The 24,322-nt window shown below is 32.6% G+C and overlaps 1 protein-coding gene and 2 long non-coding RNA genes across 10 annotated transcripts; 1 reads left to right on the top strand and 2 right to left on the bottom strand.

Annotated features, from left to right (window-relative positions):
- Positions 1-1,573: 1,573 nt before the first annotated feature.
- On the bottom strand, positions 1,574-19,675 carry LOC105202201 (protein lin-7 homolog C). Of its 3 annotated transcripts, none has more exons than XM_011170596.3 (5): positions 19,187-19,671; positions 18,339-18,380; positions 18,168-18,280; positions 14,795-15,031; positions 1,574-1,898 (listed from the first exon to the last, which is right to left on the bottom strand). In XM_011170596.3, exons 1-5 carry the CDS (start codon positions 19,221-19,223, stop codon positions 1,740-1,742), a joined length of 588 nt encoding a protein of 195 aa, XP_011168898.1. In that variant the 5' UTR covers positions 19,224-19,671; the 3' UTR covers positions 1,574-1,739. The 3 variants fall into 3 exon arrangements, with proteins under 3 accessions (XP_011168898.1, XP_011168897.1, XP_039308269.1); XM_011170595.3 differs by having other exon boundaries at positions 14,795-15,040; positions 19,187-19,668; XM_039452335.1 differs by lacking the exon at positions 1,574-1,898 and adding an exon at positions 9,544-9,729 and having other exon boundaries at positions 14,795-15,040; positions 19,187-19,675.
- LOC120358352 lies at positions 3,612-22,402 on the top strand. 6 transcript variants are annotated; one of them, XR_005575304.1, is made up of 5 exons: positions 3,612-3,622; positions 14,377-14,379; positions 20,670-20,860; positions 21,034-21,372; positions 21,530-22,402. It is a non-coding gene; the product is annotated as an uncharacterized LOC120358352 (long non-coding RNA). The 6 variants fall into 6 exon arrangements; XR_005575307.1 differs by lacking the exons at positions 3,612-3,622; positions 14,377-14,379 and adding an exon at positions 20,443-20,512 and having other exon boundaries at positions 21,034-21,198; positions 21,250-21,372; XR_005575306.1 differs by lacking the exons at positions 3,612-3,622; positions 14,377-14,379 and adding an exon at positions 20,444-20,512 and having other exon boundaries at positions 21,034-21,198; positions 21,261-21,372.
- Positions 15,297-17,411, bottom strand: LOC120358353. Its single transcript, XR_005575308.1, has 2 exons — positions 16,414-17,411; positions 15,297-16,162 (listed from the first exon to the last, which is right to left on the bottom strand). It is a non-coding gene; the product is annotated as an uncharacterized LOC120358353 (long non-coding RNA).
- Positions 22,403-24,322: the final 1,920 nt, after the last annotated feature.

Here is a 24,322-nt window from a genome sequence, read left to right on the forward strand (position 1 = left end):
TCAGCATTTTCGTGACACGGTTAGTTCAAGTAATCCACGGGTTTTCGGGATTTTGGGCTCCGTGTTGCAAAAATGCTTTACATTTGTGGCATGATAACTTCATTTGGTTGTCATGCCTCGCGTATTTCTTAATTATAACATTTATGTGGCATGGTAACCTTATTCGGTTGCCATGCTTTGCGTTATTGCTAGGCTATAACAGTTTCCTATACATGTTTTCTTTTTTATTGGTCACCAGTTCTCAATACATGTATAACTTATAATTGTTCAAATAACATTTATAACTTAAATAGTAAAAAATAGTTCCTACCTTATATACAATATATGTTCATAATTCCACAAAATATATAAACGAGTTACATTTAATATAAAATTGATATACAGTGCAATCAAGATTTCTATAGAAATTAATATAGAGCATAAAGGATTGATACTGTAACGACCTGACTTCGCACGGGCGGTGTTGATTCGGTGGACGAGAACGCGGGTAGGTCGCCGAGAAAACTAGACTGGTTTCTATGATGTCAAAAGAACTCAGTTTATTGTACATACATACTACATACACAGAAGAGAATATACAATGAAGTATTCGCGGACGCGACGCGCGGACGGACAAATGAAGATGACGCTCGGACGGACAAATGAAGATGACGCTCGGACGGACAAATGAAGATGACACTCGGACGGACGTGACGTTGAACTTATCTCTACGCGCGGACGGACAAAACGGAAAAGTAACGCGCGGACGGACAGAACGGAAAAATAACGCTCGGACGAACGATGGCGCATAATCGCGGATTATATATACGCAGGTGATTCCGAGATGAATTTCTTCGAATTCGGAATCCCTGTTTACAAGTCGGCTCGGCCTTGCCGAAAGCTGCAGCCACGGCCATGGGCGCGAGAGCTCGGTGACAATACTACTCGCGCGCGCAGCACAGCTGTGCAGGACGATACGATCGCGACGAGGGGCGGTTAATACCGCGTTAGTGTTGCGGCGGTGACAACGACTCACGCCAGGATCTCTTGGTGGAGGCGCGGAACTCCTTACCCCAGATCGTGAGTCGATGCCGACGGAGAGGAGATCGGATCACGATTTCTCCGATCCACCGAGATCTCTTGGTTGAGCTCAAGGTGCTTGAGCCCGTAGAAACGGAAGCGGTTAGGATGCTCGTCGCCGAGATCTCAACAGAAACCAAGTTCACTTGATTTCAAATCGGAGCGGAAAGGAGTACTACTTGTTAGCGGACGGACGGTTCGGATAAGAAGCTTCGATCATGGAAGCGGCGGCGCTTATATAGCCGAATCTCGTGAGGAGGGGCGATGCGGGGATATGGACGGTTCGGTAACGGAGAGGGAGTCCCCTCCGCTCGAGATCAGCAGTGACCGCCACTTCGGCCGCTTCTCAGGCGCGTGTGCGCGGAGATGTTTTCGCGCGCTACGCCGGTTGAAAATATTTATTTGGCGCCGTGCACTGGTTGTTCAATTGTTCGGTTGTCCGACGGGTGTTCGGCCGGACAGCGTGGAACGGTCCGAGGGGAAAGCGGAAAGGCGGTTTGTTACAATACAAATATGTAGATAACAGATTATATTTATTGATGAACAAGAACATGAATACAATGAATATACGCTAGCTAAATTATAATTATTAGATTAAATAGTTTAAATGTTTAGATAGATCATAGTTTATAAATTTGCATTTTTTTTATAGTAAATTAAATATTTTGCACTTGTGATATTTATTGCATATGTTGACGTCTACGAGCAGCCCTTTGTTTATCAAAACGCAATTCCATTTCTTCAAGAACACGTGGAGTGTAACGAACCACTAATTTTACCGAATTTTGAGCTTGCTTTAGTAATTCTACAGCCTTTTCATGATTTTCACCTTCGACGCACTAAAACAAATTATCTTATTATCGTAAAAATATTATTTTTAAATTCTATTTTTATACTGTGATGAAACGTTTTTCTCGCTCAAAATTTGTTCGCTGGGAGAGGGTTGAAAAAGCAAGACACTAATTAGTCAAATAAAAAAAACGAGTGTACATTTATTTAATAATTAAGTTCGTATACAGTTAGTCAATAAAAAGTTGCAACACTTTTTCTCGATAATTTTCGAAATACATTTCTTCGTTTCACCTTGTATAATTCATGTCCGTATTATTTTGATAGCTGTCCTAACTGTTTACGGGGTGCGCACGATTGGACACCACAACTCACAGCGGCCGATGCCTAGAGTTTTTCCGTTGGTTTGGTTAGATAAGTCAAGATGATTGGTTGGTGTCCAATCGTGCTGTGTCCAAAAGAGTGTCACCCACTGTTTACTATATGTATCCAAAGATGGTGGTTGCATTATCAAAATTTTATGTTCCAAAAAAAAGAAAGTTGAAACCTATTTCAACCTTTTATTGAGCGACTGTACATTAAGAAATGATTTGTATATTAAGAGATTTACTAGGTGGATCTTGCAATCGTGGTGTACTGGGTGTTCTTAATCTAATGACTATTCTTACTTCTGATGCGGTACGTTCGATCGGCGTGGAATCGCGAACCGGTCTCGAGGTTGAACTCAATGTGGAGCGAATGTGGATGGACTTCCATCTAAATTGCGGATTACACGAAGGCGCAAGACAGACGCAGACGGACGTACAACAGATGCTCAACGACGGAGCGCGGCGCACAGTACTGGGGAATACGTACGCGTGGTTTGGGTCAATATACTCGACTACGCAGCAGTACGAGCATGCTATATTGCCCTTGTTACTAAGGCCTAGTCAGCTCAATTCAGTCCTTATAGCAGTGTGACTTCGACGTTGATTATGGAAAAGAAAGCAAAAATAAAGCAACACATGTCCTTTCCCGTCAACACGAAGTGGTGTCCAGAGAGTGACAAAGTGCGACTGTTATCATCGGATCCTGACAAGAGTATCCAAGAAGCGTCCAATTTTCCCGATTACCAGCTACAAAAGGGGCGTCTCTATCGCTACATCCTGCACAATGTGGACTTCCGAGAAGTCGATCTGAACGAGCAGTGGAAATGATACATTTTTCGAGAAGAGCGGCTAGATATATTATGTCGTTATCTCAAGGATCCGACAGGAGGCCATTTTGGGGTTGCGATCGCGAAAACCATTGCTCGCATGGTGAGGCTATACTCGGAATGTTTTGAGAAATAATAAACTACGTACAACAATGCTCCACTGGCTTGGCACACAAGATTCCAACTATAAAACCTGCCAAGAATCTTTACACTGCTATAGACTGTACCCCAGCAAGTCACACTTGATTTGATCGGACCATTGCCTGCCATTGTCCAATCCGCACAGGACGTGACTATTGATCATGCAAGATTATTTCTTCAAGTCGATAAAGATAAAGCCGTTTGGCAGGACTACCGCTTTCATCGTTACTAAAGCCATCGTGAAGCATAATGGCCTAGTTTACACCGAGCACTTGATACATGTACTAACTAGTAATTTTCTATTAAATTATTTTAATTTCAGCAATGAATTTAAAGAATAGTATACTAAGCTGGTACAATATAAATCGAGATAATTATATATATGTATTATGTATACACGCATCGTCGAAAGTAAGATAATTTAATAGAAAATTACAAGTTAGTACGCGTATTAAGTGCTCGGTGTAAACTAGGCCATTATTCTCCGACATGGATGCCCAGACCAAATTATTTCCGGCAACGCTACTCAACTGAAGTCCAATCATCTGGAAAAGACATTCCGAGCGTTCCAGATAAAACACTATACTCCAATTCGCGCGACGCACTGCAACCCGATAAAACGAACAAACAGTAGCTCAAAAAATCATGATTTCGCAATACGTGGACAAAAATCATTGATGAAACAAACATTTCGTTTCGCCTATAATACGGCCCGACGCGAAGCCATCGGATATTCTCGCGTACTTTAATCACGGACGCGAATTTGTCTACCTCTATCCAGAGAATAGGCGACATGATAACTGCGTGCACCTCGCCTGAAAAATACTTTCGAGTTAATACAAATCAATTTGGTAAGAACACAGAGGCAGGAAGCGCATTACAATTTGCGCTACTGCGTTTGACGTGCTTGAGTGCGAAATCTCATCTGAAAAATCTCCTCTCTTGAAAGGCTACATGGATCAACGCCATCAACTTGCTCCCCATTATACTAGTCTGCTGAGAGTAAGACGAATCGTGTCCTCAGTAATAATGAATTTACGAGACAGCCGAGAACGTTGGCATAAGCATACACATATGTTAGATTTGAGAACATGCCACCTGAAGAATCGGAACACGAGGATGAGGAAGTCGCGAATTAAAACGTGGTACCACGGCTCGTAATTAACCACCAGCAGCTTTGAAACTCTGCAGCGGTAAAGATCGCATCGTTGGCCGTTTTTAAACGCCTCGCCGCCGTAAACATATACTATCTTTGATTTTACGGCCTCTTCCTGCGCTGCGCGATCCGTCAGCCCATCGTTGCGAATATAAATACCGGCCCGGGCGAGCATCTCGGCACGTCTTGCCCTGATCTACTTCAGTGACAAGACCGCTCCTTAGCTAGACGCTCCTGGTTATTCCTCTGTACAATGCACACGTGATTTTGTATATAGCTAGGTGCTCTCGGCATACAAACTTCCTCCTAAGTACTCCTGGGAGAATTTTCTGCCGATTTCTGGGCTAGATACTCCTCTGTACGGCACATAGTGTCCCTATGCTAGGGTGTTTCCAGTGTACAGGCTGCCTCTCGAATGCTCCCAGATTTCCAGATTTTCGAGATTCTCAGACTTCTGTACGCGCCAAACCCCGCCGTCGTAGGGCATATATTATAAATCCGTCTACGCCTATTCAACCTACGACTTAGATATAAGTCTGTCCGCATCCGTTCCGTGTTGAGTTAAACCGACTTACGATTCCACCTCGACCAAATGCACTATACCAGAATAGTCAGTAGATTAAAGACATTCGGTATCGCAATCGCAAGATCTACCCAGCGTATCTCTTAATGTATACAAATTTAATTATTGAATAAATATATTTATTTTCTTTATTCAAATGGTATCTCTCGTTTTCTCATTCCTGTCCCGGCAAACAAATTTCATGCGAGAAAAGCATATCGTCACAACATAATTTATTTCGTAAACAAAATTTGAGGCAGAATTCTATTCATAATTTTATGTGTCGTATAATACAGAAAATATATGAACAATCAAAATTACAATTTTAATAAATAGAAAAAATACATCAAATATGTACAATGCTTAAAAATCCATGATTGATTGTATTTACGAAAAAAGACCCCAACTCAAAAATTCAAAAAATTATGAAATCTAAAAGATATCTTGATATGTAATAAACAATTTCTTTGTTGCTCAAACTCATCTTGAAGTAGTAAAATCAACCTTTGAAGCCTATTTTTAATTTTTATTATTCATTAACAAGAGAAGACAGAACAAAATTTAAGAGAAAAAATTAATTTTTTTTAGTAAGATTTATCAATTAAGAAACTTATTTTTTTAAAAATTATAAAAAATATATAAACAAAATCAAAAACAGTATACGCTAAATATTGATATTTATTTATAATATGGTATAATGCATTAATCTGTGTTTTACATTACCTTATTTAAAATTAGTTGAAGTTAATTGCTTCTGATATTCTATATAGGCTGTGTGCCGAAATTCACTACCAGTACTAAAAATTTATAGTTTACTTACGCAATAGATTTTCAGTACTAGCAATGTATATTAGAATGCAACCATTAAAATATATTATAGAAAACCTGGAACGTAGTTCATTTTAAGTGATAAGGCGTTATTATTGCCTTCTGTACATGTTATATTACGTTTATTTTTTTGTTATTTTTCGTTTATGAATTGTTCATGTGTATTAATCTAGTGAATGTAATTTATATGCTTATGACAATATTCAATGTCACAAATAATATTCATACATGTAAATTATTCGGGAATTGGAATTACATGATGTATTAAGAGATTTGCTTATTACAGCTTGCTATTCAAATTTGCTATTTAAAAAAGAATTTTATTTTCACTAGGAGATAATGTTATATTCGAGTTTACTCGAATGGTGCTTATCATATTCCAGATAGAGAGATATTCCAAATAGAGGAAAGAATGGAATAGAATACCATGTTGTTTATTTATTTTTTCTTTTTAAATAACTTCGTATACATATTAACGTGACCCAGAGAGGGAGATCATGAATTACTAACCCATACAGCACAGAAAATTACAACAATATTCCAGCAATGTTGCAATGCAATATTATGGAAACATTGCAGAAACATAAATTAACAACATGCCTGCAATATCTCAGCAATATGACATTAATATTCCAAAAACATTGCAATATTATAATTTTTTAAGTATAAAGTAATGGCAATAAAGAGCAAAAGCAGAATATTCGTGTATAAAGTAAAAAAAGTAAATGTAACTTTCTTGAATAAAAATTTATAATTCAAACAATATTTGTATATTAATACCCAAATAAATTTATACTTAAAAATGTTATCAAAAAAGACAAAAGTGTAATTTTTGCTAGTTAAATATTAGGAGTATAAATAAGTTTCCGCCGTTTCACAAAAAATGGCGCCACTAGTATGTTATGGTTGAAATTGTCTGTTGTAAAACGTTATATCGTAAGGTTGGACATCTGGCAACAACATAACCTTAAAATATTAGCGATTTTGTATCAGCATCATATATCTTTTTTCGTGCGAAAATATCGAGTTTTGAGCCGAATAAGCGTCATTTGCGGGAGCTTTTGATTTACTTCTTTAATTTGAAGAAATCTGCAGCCGAGGCGCATCGATTGCTTGTAGAAGCATATGATGAGGCTGCCTTAAGTGAGAGAAGTTGCCGTGAGTGATTTCACAAGTTTAAGAACGGTGAATTTGATGTCGAAGACAAAGAACGTAGCGGAAGGCCGAAAGTGTACAAAGACGCGGAATTGGAAACATTATTAGATGAAGATTCATGCCAAACGCAAGAAGCACTTGCACTTACATTAGAAGTGACTCAACCAGCAATTTCACATCGCTTAAAATCATTGGGAATGATTCAAAAACAAGGAAACTGGGTTCCGTATGAACTGAAGCCGAGAAACGTTGAACGCCGATTTTTCACATGTGAAATGCTGCTTGCCAGGCATAAACAAAAGGGTTTTTTGCATCGTATAGTCACTGGTGATGAAAAATGGATTCACTACGATAACCCAAAGAAGAAATCATGGGGACCACCTGGCCATGCTTCAACATCGACATCCAAGCCGAACATTCATGGAAAAAAGCTCATGTTGTGTATTTGGCGGGATCAGCTTGGTGTCGTGTATCATGAGTTGCTCAAACCGAATGAAACCATTACTGGGGCTCTCTACCGAACACAATTGATGAGATTGAGCCGAGTACTCAAGGAAAAACGTGCCCACTACTACTCCAGACATGACAAAGTTATTCTTCTGCATGATAATGCTCGTCCACATGTTGCGGCGCCGGTCAAAACCTACCTGGAAACACTCAATTGGGAAGTTTTACTCCACCCGCCGTATTCACCAGACATTGCTCCTTCTGATTACTACCTGTATCGATCGATGGCGCATGGCCTGTCTGAGCAACACTTCACATCATATGAAGATACATAAAATTAGGTCGATTTGTGGATAGCTTCAAAAGATGAAGCATTCTTCCGACGCGGTATCCGTATGCTGCCAGAAAGATGGGAAAAAGTAGTGGCTAGCGATGGACAATACTTCGAATAAAACATTAGGTACCGTTCTTTCACAATAAATGCCCAATTTTTGATAAAAAACGACGGAAACTTATTTATACTCCTAATAAATAAATAAGTAAATTATACGTTTAGAATTGTCAAGATTTTTTTTATATGAAAATGTAAAAGCTGGAGCAGATTTTTGTATAATGCATAAGAGAATAAACCAGAGTCCTTTCCTTCTTCAAGATAGAAAAGAAGGATTTTGATTGGTTCATTCTCGTATGTGTTATGTATTGTGTAACAGTGTGTGCTCCCGGCTTTACTCAGAATTAATATACAGAACAGTAATATTAAATTGCAATTTGCGATATCGCAACATTGCTGGAATGTTGCTGCAATTTTCTGTGCTGTATAGGTACAATGTTTCAATGAAATCATCCTGCAATGTTTCTGCAATCTCTCTGTACTGTATAGGAACTATCATAAAAAACACTTTTAGTTATAAAAAAAATCATAAATTAATGATCCTTTGTAGATCTTACACATTAGTGTCGCAAAACAAAACTTTATGACAATTTTATAAAATCAAGATGTATTTTACTTGGGAAAAAAAACAAAAAAACAAAAATAATAACTTTTCAAATAATATCTTCTCAGGTAGCAAACTGACGTTTTTAGTTGTTATTTTAACGTTAAAATAACAGTTTTGACATTTTCACCATACATTTAAATATCAGTTTGCTACCTAAAAAGCTATTTTTTAATAACGTCTTTGACATTTTGACGTTAAAATGACAAAAAATATCAGTTTGCTACCTGGGTTTGCTGCTTAAAAAAATAACTTTTAAGTGGACATTGCATAACGCTTACTAGCAGTAAAAAAATTATTTTATTAAAATAATTTCTTTGCTGCTACTAAGCATTATGCAACGTTCACTGAGAATGTGAAGTCGCAAGAGCGGTCTTGTCCTATTATGTAATGCAAATGGCTCACGATCCTTTCACGATCCCTCTCATTACATGATATTATTTTATGTCAAATTCATATACACATATTATGGCATTAAATTCAATTATATTATTTAAAAGCCATATTCAAGGTCTTTAAGCTAAAGGCCTTTAGATTTACTAAAGTACTAAATTTAAAAAATTTATACTAACATACTTCTCAAAATTACATAGAGCGTAAACACCTAGAAAAACTGTTACCCGCAAAATTAAAATTCAGCTTTTATAAAAATACAGTGAGTAACTAATGATCAGTAACTATCCTATAATGTCTCAACAGAGTGCAACAAAATAATTTTAATGGTTGTTCTTGGAAATTAACGCAAATTATACGAGATGTCATGGTATCTCACCATCCCAAACGTATCTTACATGCGTGCGCGCAATCCTTGTTTTTCCTATACCCTTATAAAAACAGGTAATGGTCAATCAATGGCGGAAATAGCTTCCCACTTAAAGCTGCGTTCCTAGTTTTTTTATAGTGTATTTTATATAGAATATTAAAAGCAACTAACTTCAACTAATTTTAAATAAGCAAAACACAGATTAATGCATTATATCGTATTACAAAGAAACCGTAAAAATATCAATATTAAGAATATATTGCTACTGCTTTTATTTACATTGTATTCTTTATAATTTTTTTAATAATTGATAAGTTACCTAATTGGTAAATCTTATTAAAAGAAATAAAGTTTCTCTCTAAAATTTTGTTCTATCTCTTTTAGTTTACAAATAATAAAATAAATATGAAAATGAGTTATATTAAGAGGTTAATTTTACCCCTTTAGGATAAATTTGGGTAGAAAAAGAAACTTGTTTATTTATGTCAGATTATACATGTCAGGATATCTTCTCAGGTGTTGCATATTTCATAAATTTTTAAATTTCCAAATTGGGAGCTTTTCCTTGTTAGTCTAATAAAAAATTTTAAGCATTGATCGCTGTAATTGTATCTTAGCAGATAAGCAAATAATTCTCATCTATAAATAAATTATTTATATTAATCTTAAATCTAAATATTACAGCAGTCAGGCCAGATTTAAGATTAGTAAGTTAACAAGCCAGAATAGCCATCATTCATTATTTAATGCAATGCTGCCAAATTTAATTAATAACTTAATTTTTGCAATAATATAACTCTTCTTTCAAAAAAGCAATGCAGATATTTATTAATATTAGGGGAAACCAAGGCTATTTAAAAAACGGTGCAATTCGAAAAATAGAAATACCTTGTTATGAGTACATGTTAAAAATTTATTTTAAATACTATAAACGCGTCCTAACGTAACGACGTTACTAATAAAATTTCATTGGCAACGGCGTCATATTAAAGTCGTAGCAGTAAAAAATATGTTTTGCGACAATCGAAGTAATTTCTGACAGTCAGCATTTCTTCGAAATTTAAGTAATATATAAAATTATTTTTGAAAACTTTGAATGTATCGTGTCCAGTTGAATATATTTGAAACATTTCGTGTTTACTCTACTTTACTGCCATGTGATGTTTATTTTAATAAATCATACGCAATAATGCGCACAGTTGACGTCAGGGCTATTTAAAATACCAAACATCAAATCGTCGTTAAGACGATTTTTTTCTTTCATATTCGCGTTCTATGTACCAAAATACACAATTTAATACTCAACATATGTAATTACACGAAATATAACTAGTCCCTGACTTGTTCCGAAAACGCTAAAGCAATAAAATTCTCTATTGTGCGTTTGTATTTTTTTATTGTATGTCACATAAATTCATAATAGTATATATTCTTTTCTAAATAAAACAAAGTCTTAACAATAATTTTTTTACATTTTTTCATGTTAAGGCTCCTGAGTACTCGCCGCGGTCATATTGAAGTCGTGACGTCAGAAGAAATTGCGTGAAATGACACGTTATTTTGTCTGACGTGGCATTTGTAAATAAAGCCAATTTGGATAAAACAGACTAAGCAAATGATTTTAAAACACTTCTAAATATCGGTCACGACTAACCTTTTTTCGCCTAACAGTCAATAAATAGTCATAAAAAACACGTAAAGTAACGCCTATTCAGAGAGGAAAACACATAGATAGCTATTGAAAGGAGTGAAAGATGTACTTTTATGTATAAAATTTAAAGAAACTTTACTCACGGTCCATTTTTACGAATTTGGTAAATACGAGACAAGTCATATTTTCACGATGAAACACATAATAACAAAATGACATGCACAACAAAATCTCATCGTCAGTCTGTCACGTTTTACGTGTATTAGTTCTAATTTTGTCCGCGACGGAATGTCGCTACTGTCAACGCGGAGGCTGAGAAGTCAGGAGCTTTAAAACATAAATTTCAGAATATTCCCGGACTAGCTTCGAATTACCCCGGTTTCAAGGCTATTCAAAACACTTGGCACTGGTCGGCACATTTTTATATGTAGTTCAAAGCAAATACATTTCCGTCTTCTATCTATAAGGGCATTGTGAAGAAAAAGGTTCAACCTTTCAAACCGTACAACTTTTTTTTAAATGAATATAACACTCAGGAGACGCAAAAGAAAAAAGTGTTCCAAATAGCCCCGGTCTTTCCTATGTATAAAATAATATATTAGAATGCTTTTACTTATGACAATAAATAAATGATCAAAAATAAAAAGAACATATTTTTATGTTCATATTTAAAATGTTACATCACTTAAGATTTAATAATTATTAAATTATTAAACAAACTGTTGTAACAACGAATGTAATTCTAACAACCAATTTAAAAACTAATTTAATAATTATGTTAATCATTTTGCGAAGAATTTTGAATATTAGCAATTATCATGTAGCATACGTTTTATTAAAAATACATTAATTCTGTTATTTTTGTGGTTTACTTTTTGTTTCCCTCGTACTTATCATCAACAAAAAGAAAAATCTTTAAGGACAGACATTTGAAGACAGAAACTAACAATAGTCTAATTTTATACGAACCATTTTCTAATTAATTCCCATTAACACAGATTTAAAGGCCCTTACACAATGCGAAAGAATAGCTATAAGAGCAGCGATAGGAATAATATAGAAATAGCGATATATAATTATTGCCTCCCGTTACACAATGCTGCAAAAAAAAAAAAAAAAATAAAGATCAACTAATCAAATCGCGTATAGACTGTAGTCTCTCGCAACTATTTCAAGTAAAACGTAATCTAAAATTATTAAAAGGACGAATTTTGATGTTCATCGATAATCGCTACTATGTATCATAAATATATTATTTAATCATGTAACAAGCATATAAAGCACTGTTAAATAAAGTTGTCAAATAATGGCGACCAGTAAATAAATAATATATATTGTATTAATTCATTTATTGAATTAATTAAAACTTATTCGGAATATTTAAAATTTCGACTATCTCTTTCCACGTATTATCTTTCAAATTTATGTTCTTATATTCTTTCATGCTTTTATCATATAGATAAGAACGACTTTGTATAAGGTCAATTAGAAGTTCATCACAATTTTTCATTATCACTTACTTGGTTGCTATCGTTACCATCAAACATATTTTGTATATCAGACAATAATTCATTGTTTAAAAAATAATTGTTATTGCAATAATCAAAATGATCATAGTTTAATTAAATTAATCGACAAATAGTCTTGAAACGTAAAATTTGGTAGAATCGTACGTGTCCCGTGAAAACAATATCAACACCGAGGAAAAATCCGAACGCTGTGATTGGTAAGTTATAAACACACATAAGGCAATAGATACAAAATTCCAACTCGTCGGAAATTTTGTTGCTATTGCCTATTCCGTGTTCCAATCTGCATTAACACGTGCTTCCCGTATGTTAGATTTTTTTATTCTTATCGCTATGCTTATCACTTATGTTATTTCTATCACTATTGCTATTCCCTTGCATTGTGCAAGGGCCTTAACTCTAGTTTACTATACCTGATCCGGTAAACTCTTGATGTGTAATTTCGTTATATACTTTACTTTTTCCTGTATATTGTTATAAATTTAATTATTTCAAATCATTCTCTAAATCTGCTATTATGAGCATGGTATTTAGAGTATTTTTTTTATATTTTTACAATACAAGTTTTAAAATATAATAATTGGAATGAAAATGACGAGACAAAAAATCGAGCTGTCTCACGAATTGGAATATGGCGAACTACGAATTTAAAAATAAGCGTGGCAAGGTAAGATTAAGAAATCATATTACAAATAGATTATTTTGGTATTGATGAGGTATCACTATAGTACAAATTTTGAATTTTTCCAATAAATTTTTCTATTCTTTGAAAAAAACAAAAAATTCGCAAAAAAACCGGTTTTTTCTCTAGTTTTTAATACTATAGATGGTGCTATTAGTTTTCATTAAAAATATGGGGAACATTATTTTTCAGATTAAACTCCGATTTTTCATCCTCTTCGTAATGATTTTGATGATTTTTGATGTATAATTTTCAACACAAGTGAGTCATTTCATGTGAAACTTAACTAGTATGCAAAGGTTTTTAATAATGTTGAACAAAAATCTAATAAATAAGATGAAATTAAAATTAAAGATACAAAATGGCGGACATCATTTGGCCATTTTTTGCTGTCAGCAATTATAATTTAATTATTATTCTAAAAATTCATATTCGTAAATAAATAAGATCGTTTTGTATGGTTATGGGAATAATGCCGTTATGGAAATAATAAATGTTGTAAATAAAGTGGGAAAAAATAAACGCGAGTATCTCAATCGGTAGGTACCTTAATCTATTCTTCTCCATATGCCGTAGCATATGCTCCTTCATTTTAAATTCATTGTATTTCTTAGATTTTTGTTCAACAATATTAGGAATCTTTACGTACTAAAAAGTCGATTTTGTATTTAACGATATCGTTATAGTATCGTTGCGCAGGTTTTTTTGTATTATGCAATAATTGCGCAAGCATAACGACATCATTAAGAGGTTGCTGGACTAACACAAATATTAACATTTTTTCTCCGGCCATTTTCTTTGAATTGAAAATTAAAAATGCTTTTACACAATTAAAATATACATGTTAATCTAGGCCAGGTAGGTCAATTACATGTAAATAACAAAAAAATTGAGAAGTACAGTAATAATCACACATCTGCACTCATCCACCTTACAGAACTGTCAAGCCACGACAATGTCAGTTTAATCTGACAATTGCACAAGTTTCCTGGGCAAAATGATACTTTGTCGGGCTTCCGACAACGTGATAGAACAATACTAAATCATCGAAACTTAGATCAAAAGCTTGGAAAAAAAGATTTTGCTTGGATCAAATTATATGCGTATGTACACGCAAAATAGAGGTGCAGAATGGTAAATAGAACGCTTATATCTATAGAAATAGAAGATTAATTCCTGGATGTCGTAATAGATGACGACAAAATCGAAGAATAAGGACAGATGAGTATGTTAAACAAGGAGCGCTAGTCTATTCCCTTTACTCTTCGACTAAGAAAGTCATTCGACTTTTTGTCGAAGAAAAATCGCAGTACCGACGTCGAGTGAGTTCCATCGTCAGTTCAGCATCCCCTTAAGATTATAGAATGAATCCCTAAGTTTCACATGAAACAATTCACTCGTATTAAAAATCATACATCACAGAGAGGGTAAAAAATAGGATTTTAACTAAAAAACTGATGGTGTTCTTCATATTTTCAATGAAAACTAATAGCACTGTCGTATTCAGCAGGTCAAAATCTGTAAGGCTCACAATATCTTTTACGTTCCACTAATAAACAAAAAACGACTTTTTTTTAACATTGTTCTTTTGCGTTTTGCAGATTGATATTAAAATCAAGAAAGTGTCTAAACTTTATTTTATAAACAAATTCCTTTAAAATTAGATAAGATTATTTAAAAATAATTAATTGAAAATTAAACATGTTAAGTTTAGAAACTGCCCTGTTATTTAATAACAATTAGTTTATTATCTTAAATTTTATCAAATGTAGATGGCTATTTGACTGGAGAAGTGCTATTATAGATCCTTAATAAATAAAAAAGAAGCATATTTCTACTAACCACTCCATTAACAGACAAAAGTTGATCTCCACGTTTTAAACCACCATGTCTGTCAGCAACACCGCCAGGAATTATACGAGATATATAAATTGGTGAATTCTGTTCTTTACCTCCCATTACATTGAAACCAAGTCCTTCTTCTGTTTTTGGCAATTCAACTACACGTGGATGCGCATGACCCTCACTAGCTGCAAAAGCGGCAACAGTTGCTTTTGCCGTTGCAGATGCACGTACATCCTGTGAACCCTTTCCCAAATTATTATTAATAATTGTAGTTATAATGATTAATAAGTAAATCTCTATTAAATATTAAAGCATTAGCTACCCAGATAATCAAGCATGTCTAAGCAAAATCATGCAATCTGTGATTGTTTATGATGCTGAATTTGTCTTTTATAATTGTCTTTGATGGTTTTAAATATGTATGTACAGCCATTAAATTTAACAAGACAATAGTATTAAAATTATTTCACAGGTTATTGGCAATATAAAAGAATAGTGATTTAATTATAGCAATATAATTTATTACAGTAATATAACGATAACAGTATAATGTGAATTCTGAATAATGATTTTCAAGTTTCGTCGGTACGTTGCTGCTAAATTGTTATCGTAAAAATAACAAAAGTAGATTCAGATACTTTATAATTTTGATAGAAACACATGATGTGATTATGAGGTATAAACAAGCAACAATGTAGACTCGTTATATAGCAATGTCTTCAATGACTTGGAGTATACTGATTTCTAAGAGCAAGCATGGTGAAATGATATAAATTATATAAATTACACAAATTATGTAATAAAGAAATAAACTTGGCAAAAATTAATTTTTTCTTCCGATTTATCTCAGTTATGAATGGCTTTTTACGAGCAATTCTACCGTTGTAATCATTTTCATTCAACAACAAACTATATCAGAATATACTTTTTTGTCAGTCTCTTCTGTGATCAATTTTGGTGTACTTAAATATTTTACAAACAAAATAAATAAAGGTTAAGGCTCTTATAAATAAATTAAAATTAAGAAATAATGAGCTCAAAAGCCACGCAGGATGTCAGACGCAAATAAATAAATCAGCATAAATCCAATGTCAAGCAAACGTTTCGACCTTTAATTCTTCTTTGATTCTTTGGTATCGAGAAGACGGTCTTCTTCAGTACAGATTTATAAGTCTATAAAACAACAAATTAATCGCACTAATTAAGATATAAATTTATCGATATAAATAAAAAGGTCAAAAATAAAAAATAAAAACAAGTTACCGAATAGAGATTGTGCAAAACTGCGATGTACATCTTCTTTTAACGTTTTAGCACAATAACATAATAAACGACCTCAAAGAGCGTGTGCAGAGACAAGAGCTTCTAAAACCACATAAATTGGTTGCTGATAAATAAATAAATAAATAAGAAAATGATGACTTTAAAACTTGCAACAGACAACAATACAAATTAAATAATTAAAAGAAATAAACGGAAAATAAATAAAAATAAATACAAAATAAAAGAAAGCTGTACAAGTCATAAGATATAAAATTGTAAGAAAATGCATTATAAAATTTATGCAAAATCAAAAAAAGAAAATAAAACAAAGCAGAAAATTATATACAAAATACCTTTAAGCACCAAAACTCGTGTCACAGCATTGTGAGATGGGATGTTACATTTCAGTGAGAATAGATACAAATAATAACGACCAAAACAAGATAGCTTCGGTGACCCAAACGAAAGGAATAGAAGGAGAAGAGATGACGATTCTGCGTGGTCTTGAGCTCATTATTTCCTAATTTTAAATATTTCATTTTCTTTTTCTAATAATTTTATGTTTATCTCATAAATTAAATAATTTTTAGATATTCTTTCTGGTATCAATTCAATGCAATCTTTACAAACGTATCTTTTTATGTCTCTTAGCGACTCTCACCTAAATTTCATAATTTACAATTTCTTGATACAATTTGCTTTTTTCATAATGATAAATAACAAGTTGACGTTTATCAAACAAAATATTGTCTTTGGGTTCCATTTTCACCATTGATTCGTGATATGTACAAATACTCAAATAAAATTAAAACTGATTACCCATGAAGTAGGTCACATGTTTTGTATCTATAAACAAGGAATAAGTCGACAGATTTTGCAAAACCAGAAATAAGCATAAAGTTATCTTTTATTTAAAGTATTCAAAACTTTAATAATTACATTTTATATTTCTAGCTATGAGTGTTTCAATTTTTTAAATATTTTCTACTATAAATTTATTCCAACAAAAACTATATTTAAAAAATAATAATTTCTAAAGTATTAGAATATCTGAATATTAATGCAACTGCATGGGGCAACATGGGTTAATCCATGTTAATATCCCCTTGTCTAAAATTGCATTTCTAACTAAATGTAACTTATATTGTACTAAAATTTAATATATTAAAGTATAATTTAGATGAAAACTTTTAGCTTTCAATACCATGTGGTGATTTTAAGAACATAAAGTAGAAAAAGTAATTTTTTTACATTTTTATTCCAATTTCCATTATTTCTTGAAAATAAAGTACAATAGTCATTTTAAATATTGCATGTTGAAACCAAATCTAAAATTAAAATTAATCAATAATATTTGGATTGCACAAAATAATCAAAATTGTTGTTTTTATCACAATTGTATTCTTTTTGTAAACATTTAGTACTTTTTGGTAACCATTTCTAAAAAATGAAAATATAAATTATATTAAACTTGAAAAATTGGTAAATATCTAAGAGTAATTAGACAATGTGTTTAACATTGTTTCTAAACTTTAGTATTAAAATCTAATCTGTGTTTATAACCTATTATTATTATTTAAATTATATTATTTTTGATAACCCATAGACAGTCTTGATCCTGTATAAACATAGAAAACAATTTTATTACAACCGTTAAATACTTTCTTCATTTTTGCTAACCTTTGGCAACACTTTCTTCATTTTTGCCAATCGTTAGCTGCAGTCAGTTGTAAAAATCAATATTGACAAATGGTGAAGTTACACTATAACAAATAGCTAAACTATAACAAATTTCATAGAAACGCAGTATAAGAAAAATACAATCTTAAACATAATGATCATTTAAATCTTTCATAAGATTCATATTACAAATAAGTTGCTGGTAAATTGCTGCCTAAAGTTGTCACCTACCTAATTGCCTAAATTGCCAACAAATATAGACTCAGTTGCTGCAATTTTCAGTTAGTAACAATACATATGATTGCGAGTTAAACAATACTAAAGATACATGGAAGCATTTGAGTGATGTTTCTGAACATAGCTTAGACAGTTGATATCTAAGATGTTAGCAACATTATAAGCATGTATTCATTACTTATGTTCTTACCTGAATATCAACAGTCTCGTACACATGCTCATATACTTCCCGTACTGCACTGAGAAAATCACTTTGCAATACTTTTTGTAATGCTGCCAATTTGATTGTAGGAACCTCTCCTCCTTCAAAAAAATCAATGTTAAATAATTGTCAAAATAAAACGCTTCTGTGATTACTTACCTTTTTGCAATTTATCTAATAATTCTATAGATCTTTTGACATCTACAAAAAAAAGTGTTTTTATATAATTTATTGTAATAATTGCTAAAATAACCATCAAATATTATTTATATGTAGTAATAATTATATGCATTAATTCCTATAAAGCACTAATTATGTGGAAAGTTTTCAACTTTTCACATTTTATATATCAATTCTGAAAGAATTCTGCAAAATTTCATGTAAAATGTGAAAAAGAAATGTTTTTAAAATCTACATTATTCTTTTTATTATACATATTTTAGAAACCATATTTACATTTATTGTATTAGATTGCAAATAAATAAAAACATACAATAAAGCAATAAATATTTTATATATAACTTTTATTGTAACTTTTTAGTATTTGCAATCCTTTAAATATAATATACAAAATATAATACAGGATATATAATAAATTTAGGTATTATTTAGTACTTCAAATACAGCAAATTAAAATATTTGAAGTACTAAAGTTTTAAGTTATTAAAAAATAAAGTTTAAGTTACTTAAACATATTTAAAATTATTATATTCAGAGAATTATAATCAGCAATACTTCATAAAAATTTTAGTCCTTTTACTAACTCTTTGGTCAAACAAAAAGTTGGCAAATTTTTTCATTACCCTTTCAACAACCTTTTCTACAAGGTTTTAAGTGCAAGAATTGCAGTCATTTGGATATTTTAAAACTTTTCCAGTAATGTTGTAGATATTTGGCAACTTTAACGAAATAAAAAACTTTTATCATTGAAATATTTCTGAGATATCTCAGAATAATTTTGGTACTACGATTGGTACTATAATAGATTAGTAAATACACGCACATACCTCTTGCTAAAGTGAGAGGCTCGCCCATGGTAGCCATATTTTTATGTTGCGATAATTTAAGATTTTCTTGCTCAATTATTCTGTGTATACGTATATACTATAAGATATTGCAAAAAATACAGTTTAATAAAAGTTTTATCTACTACTGCAAACTTATATCCAAGTTATTGAGTACTCTTGAGTGTAAATGGGTCAATGTTTATTTTCATTCACTTAGTTCAGTTCAGTTCAGTTCAATGTTGGTATTCGTCCCTCTACCGTAACGCGGGGACGATACGACCATAATCCCAAGCCTAGGTGTGAAATACAATACAGTCTTAATGTGTAAACAAAATTGAGGTTGTAACTAAACACAGATAATTGCCGATTGTGATGCAATCGGCGGATTCAAAAATATTTCCGTTAATACACGTCCGCACACGTTCGATGGCCCAAACAGACTTTTTTTCATTCACTCAAATTGACAAGATAAGGACCTGTCGCACATGAAATGCATAACAGAGAATAACCGTAGCATAAGGCCTCTGGACCAATAGGAATCTTATGTAAATCAATATGGCGACTTTATGCTGGATGCTCATTGGTCCATGGGTCTTATGTTGCGCTTATGCTCTGTTATGCATTTCATGTGCAAGGCCCTTTAAAGCCTATGACCTTGTTTACACCGAGCACTTGATACGCGTACTAACTAGTAATTTTCTATTAAATTATCTTAATTATGGCAATAAATTTAAAAAATAGTATATTAATTGGTACAATATGAATTAAGATAATTAAATATATGTATTATGTATACACGCATTGTCGACAGTAAGATAAATTAATAGAAAGTTACGAGTTAGTACGCGTATCAAGTGCTCGGTGTAAACTAGGCCTATGGTACAGAACATATACTGATCTAATTCGTATGTACTTGACCGAAGCAAAGTTCCGGATGAAGAAATGACTATTTTAAATCGTTTGTATTTCGTTTGAAGAGTTATGAAGTGCATTTGAAAAGGTTTGCGAGTCCTTCAATTAATTGTAATTAATTTTTTATTTTTACACCGTGTATTTGGCCGAAAAAATTAACCGGAGCTAAATTAAACAAAAATCTTGTATGGATTCGTTTGTATTTCGTTTGAAGACTTTTGAAGTGTCGTCAGAAACGTTTGTGAGTTATCCAGATAATTTTAATAAAATATTTTAAAGTCATGTAATTGACCGAAATATAGATTCCAGGCGCTACTGGTCCTAAAGTACCAGAAGGCGCGTTCGGTGTAATCTCTAGTATTTCGATACTCCTAGTTCTTTCTTGACAGTAAGGATAAACAATGTGCAGTCACAGTAAGTCACATATTTCCAAAATATCTGGGGGGGCTATTACGGTTTCTGAAACGAGGTGAAAATTACAAAAATGAGCAAATTCATTAGTTGTTGATCAATAAAGTTATAGATATTCTAGTAAATTTGTTCACTTTTGTAATTTTCATCTCGTTTTAAGAACCGTGATAGCCCCCCTGAGAAGGTGCAATTGGTGTTGCAAAAGCGAATTGGTATTTAATCAACGAGATTCAGAGACGGAAGCACAAGCCCCGGATGATCCTTCCCGAGAAAGCAGTCTTCGTACTTCGTCTGGAACCAAGATTCATAACTCCAGCGATTAGAACCTGTTCGGATGCACTCAAATGCAAAGTACAATAGAATTAATTTTTTCAGAAAGATGAAAATGTATTTAATATTTACACATAAAATAACATTGGATCCAAGATCCTTGACGATAGTTGATGCATCTTTATTTATTTTTGCAAGTAATTTTTTTGGATACTGTATTGATTTTATGTTCAACGCACTATATTTTATTGCAGGTTTGTCGTGCCATGAGATATTTTCCTCCTGAACAATGCAGTATGGTCAATGTTAAAGTGATCGGGTGTTTACTGTTTGTATGTGATGGCGACACACTATAGTTATACCGGTGATTCAAGAACAGATTGGAATATTCCATCTGCGACTTGCTCTCAATGTTTAAGGTTGGTAGGCGTTGTTGCAGCATATCCAGGTCATTTTGTTGCTTATTGTAGACGACTTTCAGGACTATGGGAGCAATACAATGATCTAAATACTACAGTAAAATCTTGTTCACATAATGAGACAATTAGTCCTATTGCTGCAGTTTATATCATATATGAAGATAATTAAATATGGTATGTATATTATAGATATATGTCAAATATAAGAAGAAAAATATATTTATAAGTATAAAATTTAGAAAAAAAATTCATGGATATAAATGTAACATATATAAATTATCTTGTTTTGTATGACATGATCAGTAATACACATGTTTTTCTTGCATTACAGATTGCATCGTTCGATGTAGACTGTCATAATCATTTAAATTTGACATATTCGTCTATAAGACCACCACGACGCGGAAAAAACAAGATCTAACGATTGAAAGTGATAGAGGCACAGTTGTCGAGAGCAATCATGTCACTCCAGAACCGAGTAATGTAGCGGCAAATCATCATCGTCATCAGCTCAGAATCAAAACAAAACACCAACATGATTCAAACAGGCATTCAAATAATCAATTACTTAACACCACCAAAAGGCGTAATTCCTTAATTTTTAATACAAATAGTATGCTATACGGGATTCCTATGAAGATTTATGTATACGCGAGTACGAACGTATTATTTCATCCAAGTTAAATATGTGGAATGCAAGTTTAAATTCTCGTCCCTTTTTGCAGACAAAACTCAGATCCATGCATCGTCTTTTCATTGTTAGAGCCAATTTGTATTTTACAGCACGTATACATACATGATGTCATACGTATTCCTCTAATGAGTCTTAATATATAATCTGTACACAACAAACGTCCGTATCTCTTATTATTCTAATTGAAATGTACAAAGCTTGATATGTAAGAGAGTCTAATACTTAGGAGAGATAGTTACAAAAGTGAGAAAATAATACATATACAAATAGTAGGATTCTTAACTTATGTCTATGGCCGCGATAATAACATCTTATTTGTTTATATATATACATATATACACATATATATATATATATATATATATTTGTATGAAGAACAGCGATACAGCCGAATAATGAAAAGTACAATTGTGCAATATGTATCAATGGTTCTAACTGCGTGATAGAAGTACTTTGATCGATAACATTAAGTACATATTTTAAGTAATAAATGTGTAATAATTTGGATAATCTTTACACTACAACAAACGTCCGTATCTCTCATTATTCTAATAGAAATGTACAAAGCGGAGTGCGCACGATTGGACACCGCACGATTGGACACCACCACTCACAGCGGCCAATGCCTAGAGTTTTTCCGTTGGTTTGGTTAGATAAGTCAAGATGATTGGTTGGTGTCCAATTGTACTGTGTCCAAAAGAGTGTCACCCGTACAAAGCTTATTGATACGTAAGAGAGTCTGATACTTAGGAGAGATAGTTACAAAAGTGAGAAAATAATACATATACAAATAGCAGGATTCTTAACTTATGTCTATGGCCGCGATAATAACATCTTATTTGTTATATATATATATATATATATATATATATATATATATATATATATATGTATGTATGAAAAACAGTGATACAGCCGAATAATGAAAAGTACAATTGTGCAATATGTATCAATGGTTCTAACTGCGTGATAAGTGCTTTGATCGATAACATTAAGTACATATTATAAGTAATAAATGTATAATAATTTGAATAGTAACGAGGCTACAATCCGTTGTCTTTTCTTCTTTTTTAAAATGGCAAATGCTTAATGTATTTCTACGTGAATTAACTAATTATTTACTATGTAATGCCGCTAACTTTGTAAGACGTCGAACGATATAGCAACGAATTGGCTTCAACGCCTGATTTTAAATAGCGACCTTAAAATTCTCGGGGTAAATGTACGAAACAATCGGCTAAAATTAACTAGAAGTCAATTTTTTTAATTAAATGGAAGATTTATTGATTATACAATTGTAACAATAGCTCTTTGCAGTAACAATATAATTTTACCTGTATTACAAATAGGTTTTTTTGTATGGTACAAGGTATTTTGCATAATGGGAATTTTATTATGTACAGTTTCAGATTAAAACATGGTTAGAATAAATCATGATTAGTATATTTATCATAATTGACTCTATTCCCTTCTGACAGATATTCTACTCCAGAAATCATACCCTAAGAAATGCACTACATCAACGTTGCTGGTTTGGCAACGTTGATGGAGTGCATTTTTGGAGGAAAACATCGCATTCTTTATCGCAGAATCATAAGATCTTGATCAAATTTTTTATCCTTTGTCCTACCGTGGTTTAGATATGTTTCTAATTGCGTCGAGTCTACAAATGTTACCAACTATCCGCAGGACTCAGTATAATTTTATCTTGAGCTTAAAAAAAACCAGTCTAGCTAAGTGCAAGATTCAATAATGTGGAAATTATCTGTGTACTACTTGTTAAACAGTAATTAAAATATGTAAATAACAAATTACCATGCATTTCAATGACATTCCTCTGTATGTTCTCCCATACTTCTAAGACATTTTCATACAAACTCGTTAGATTATCAAATAAAGTCGAATGCATCAAGAAATATCCTTTCGCCAAAGAGAGCAAGTCGCAGATGGAATATTCCAATCTGTTCTTGAATCACCGGTATAACTATAGTGTGTCGCCATCACATACAAACAGTAAACACCCGATCACTTTAACATTGACCATACTGCATTGTTCAGGAGGAAAATATCTCATGGCACGACAAACCTGCAATAAAATATAGTGCGTTGAACATAAAATCAATACAGCATCCAAAAAAATTACTTGCAAAAATAAATAAAGATGCATCAACTATCGTCAAGGATCTTGGATCCAATGTTATTTTATGTGTAAATATTAAATACATTTTCATCTTTCATCAGAAAAAATTAATTCTATTGTACTTTGCATTTGAGTGCATCCGAACAGGTTCTAATCGCTGGAGTTATGAATCTTGGTTCCAGACAAAGTACGGAGACTGCTTTCTCGGGAAGGATCATCCTGGGCTTGTGCTTCCGTCTCTGAATCTCGTTGATTAAATACCAATTCGCTTTTGCAACACCAATTGCACC

The sequence above is a fragment of the Solenopsis invicta genome, chromosome 8, assembly GCF_016802725.1.
Source record: "Solenopsis invicta isolate M01_SB chromosome 8, UNIL_Sinv_3.0, whole genome shotgun sequence".
Taxonomy (NCBI): domain Eukaryota; kingdom Metazoa; phylum Arthropoda; class Insecta; order Hymenoptera; family Formicidae; genus Solenopsis; species Solenopsis invicta.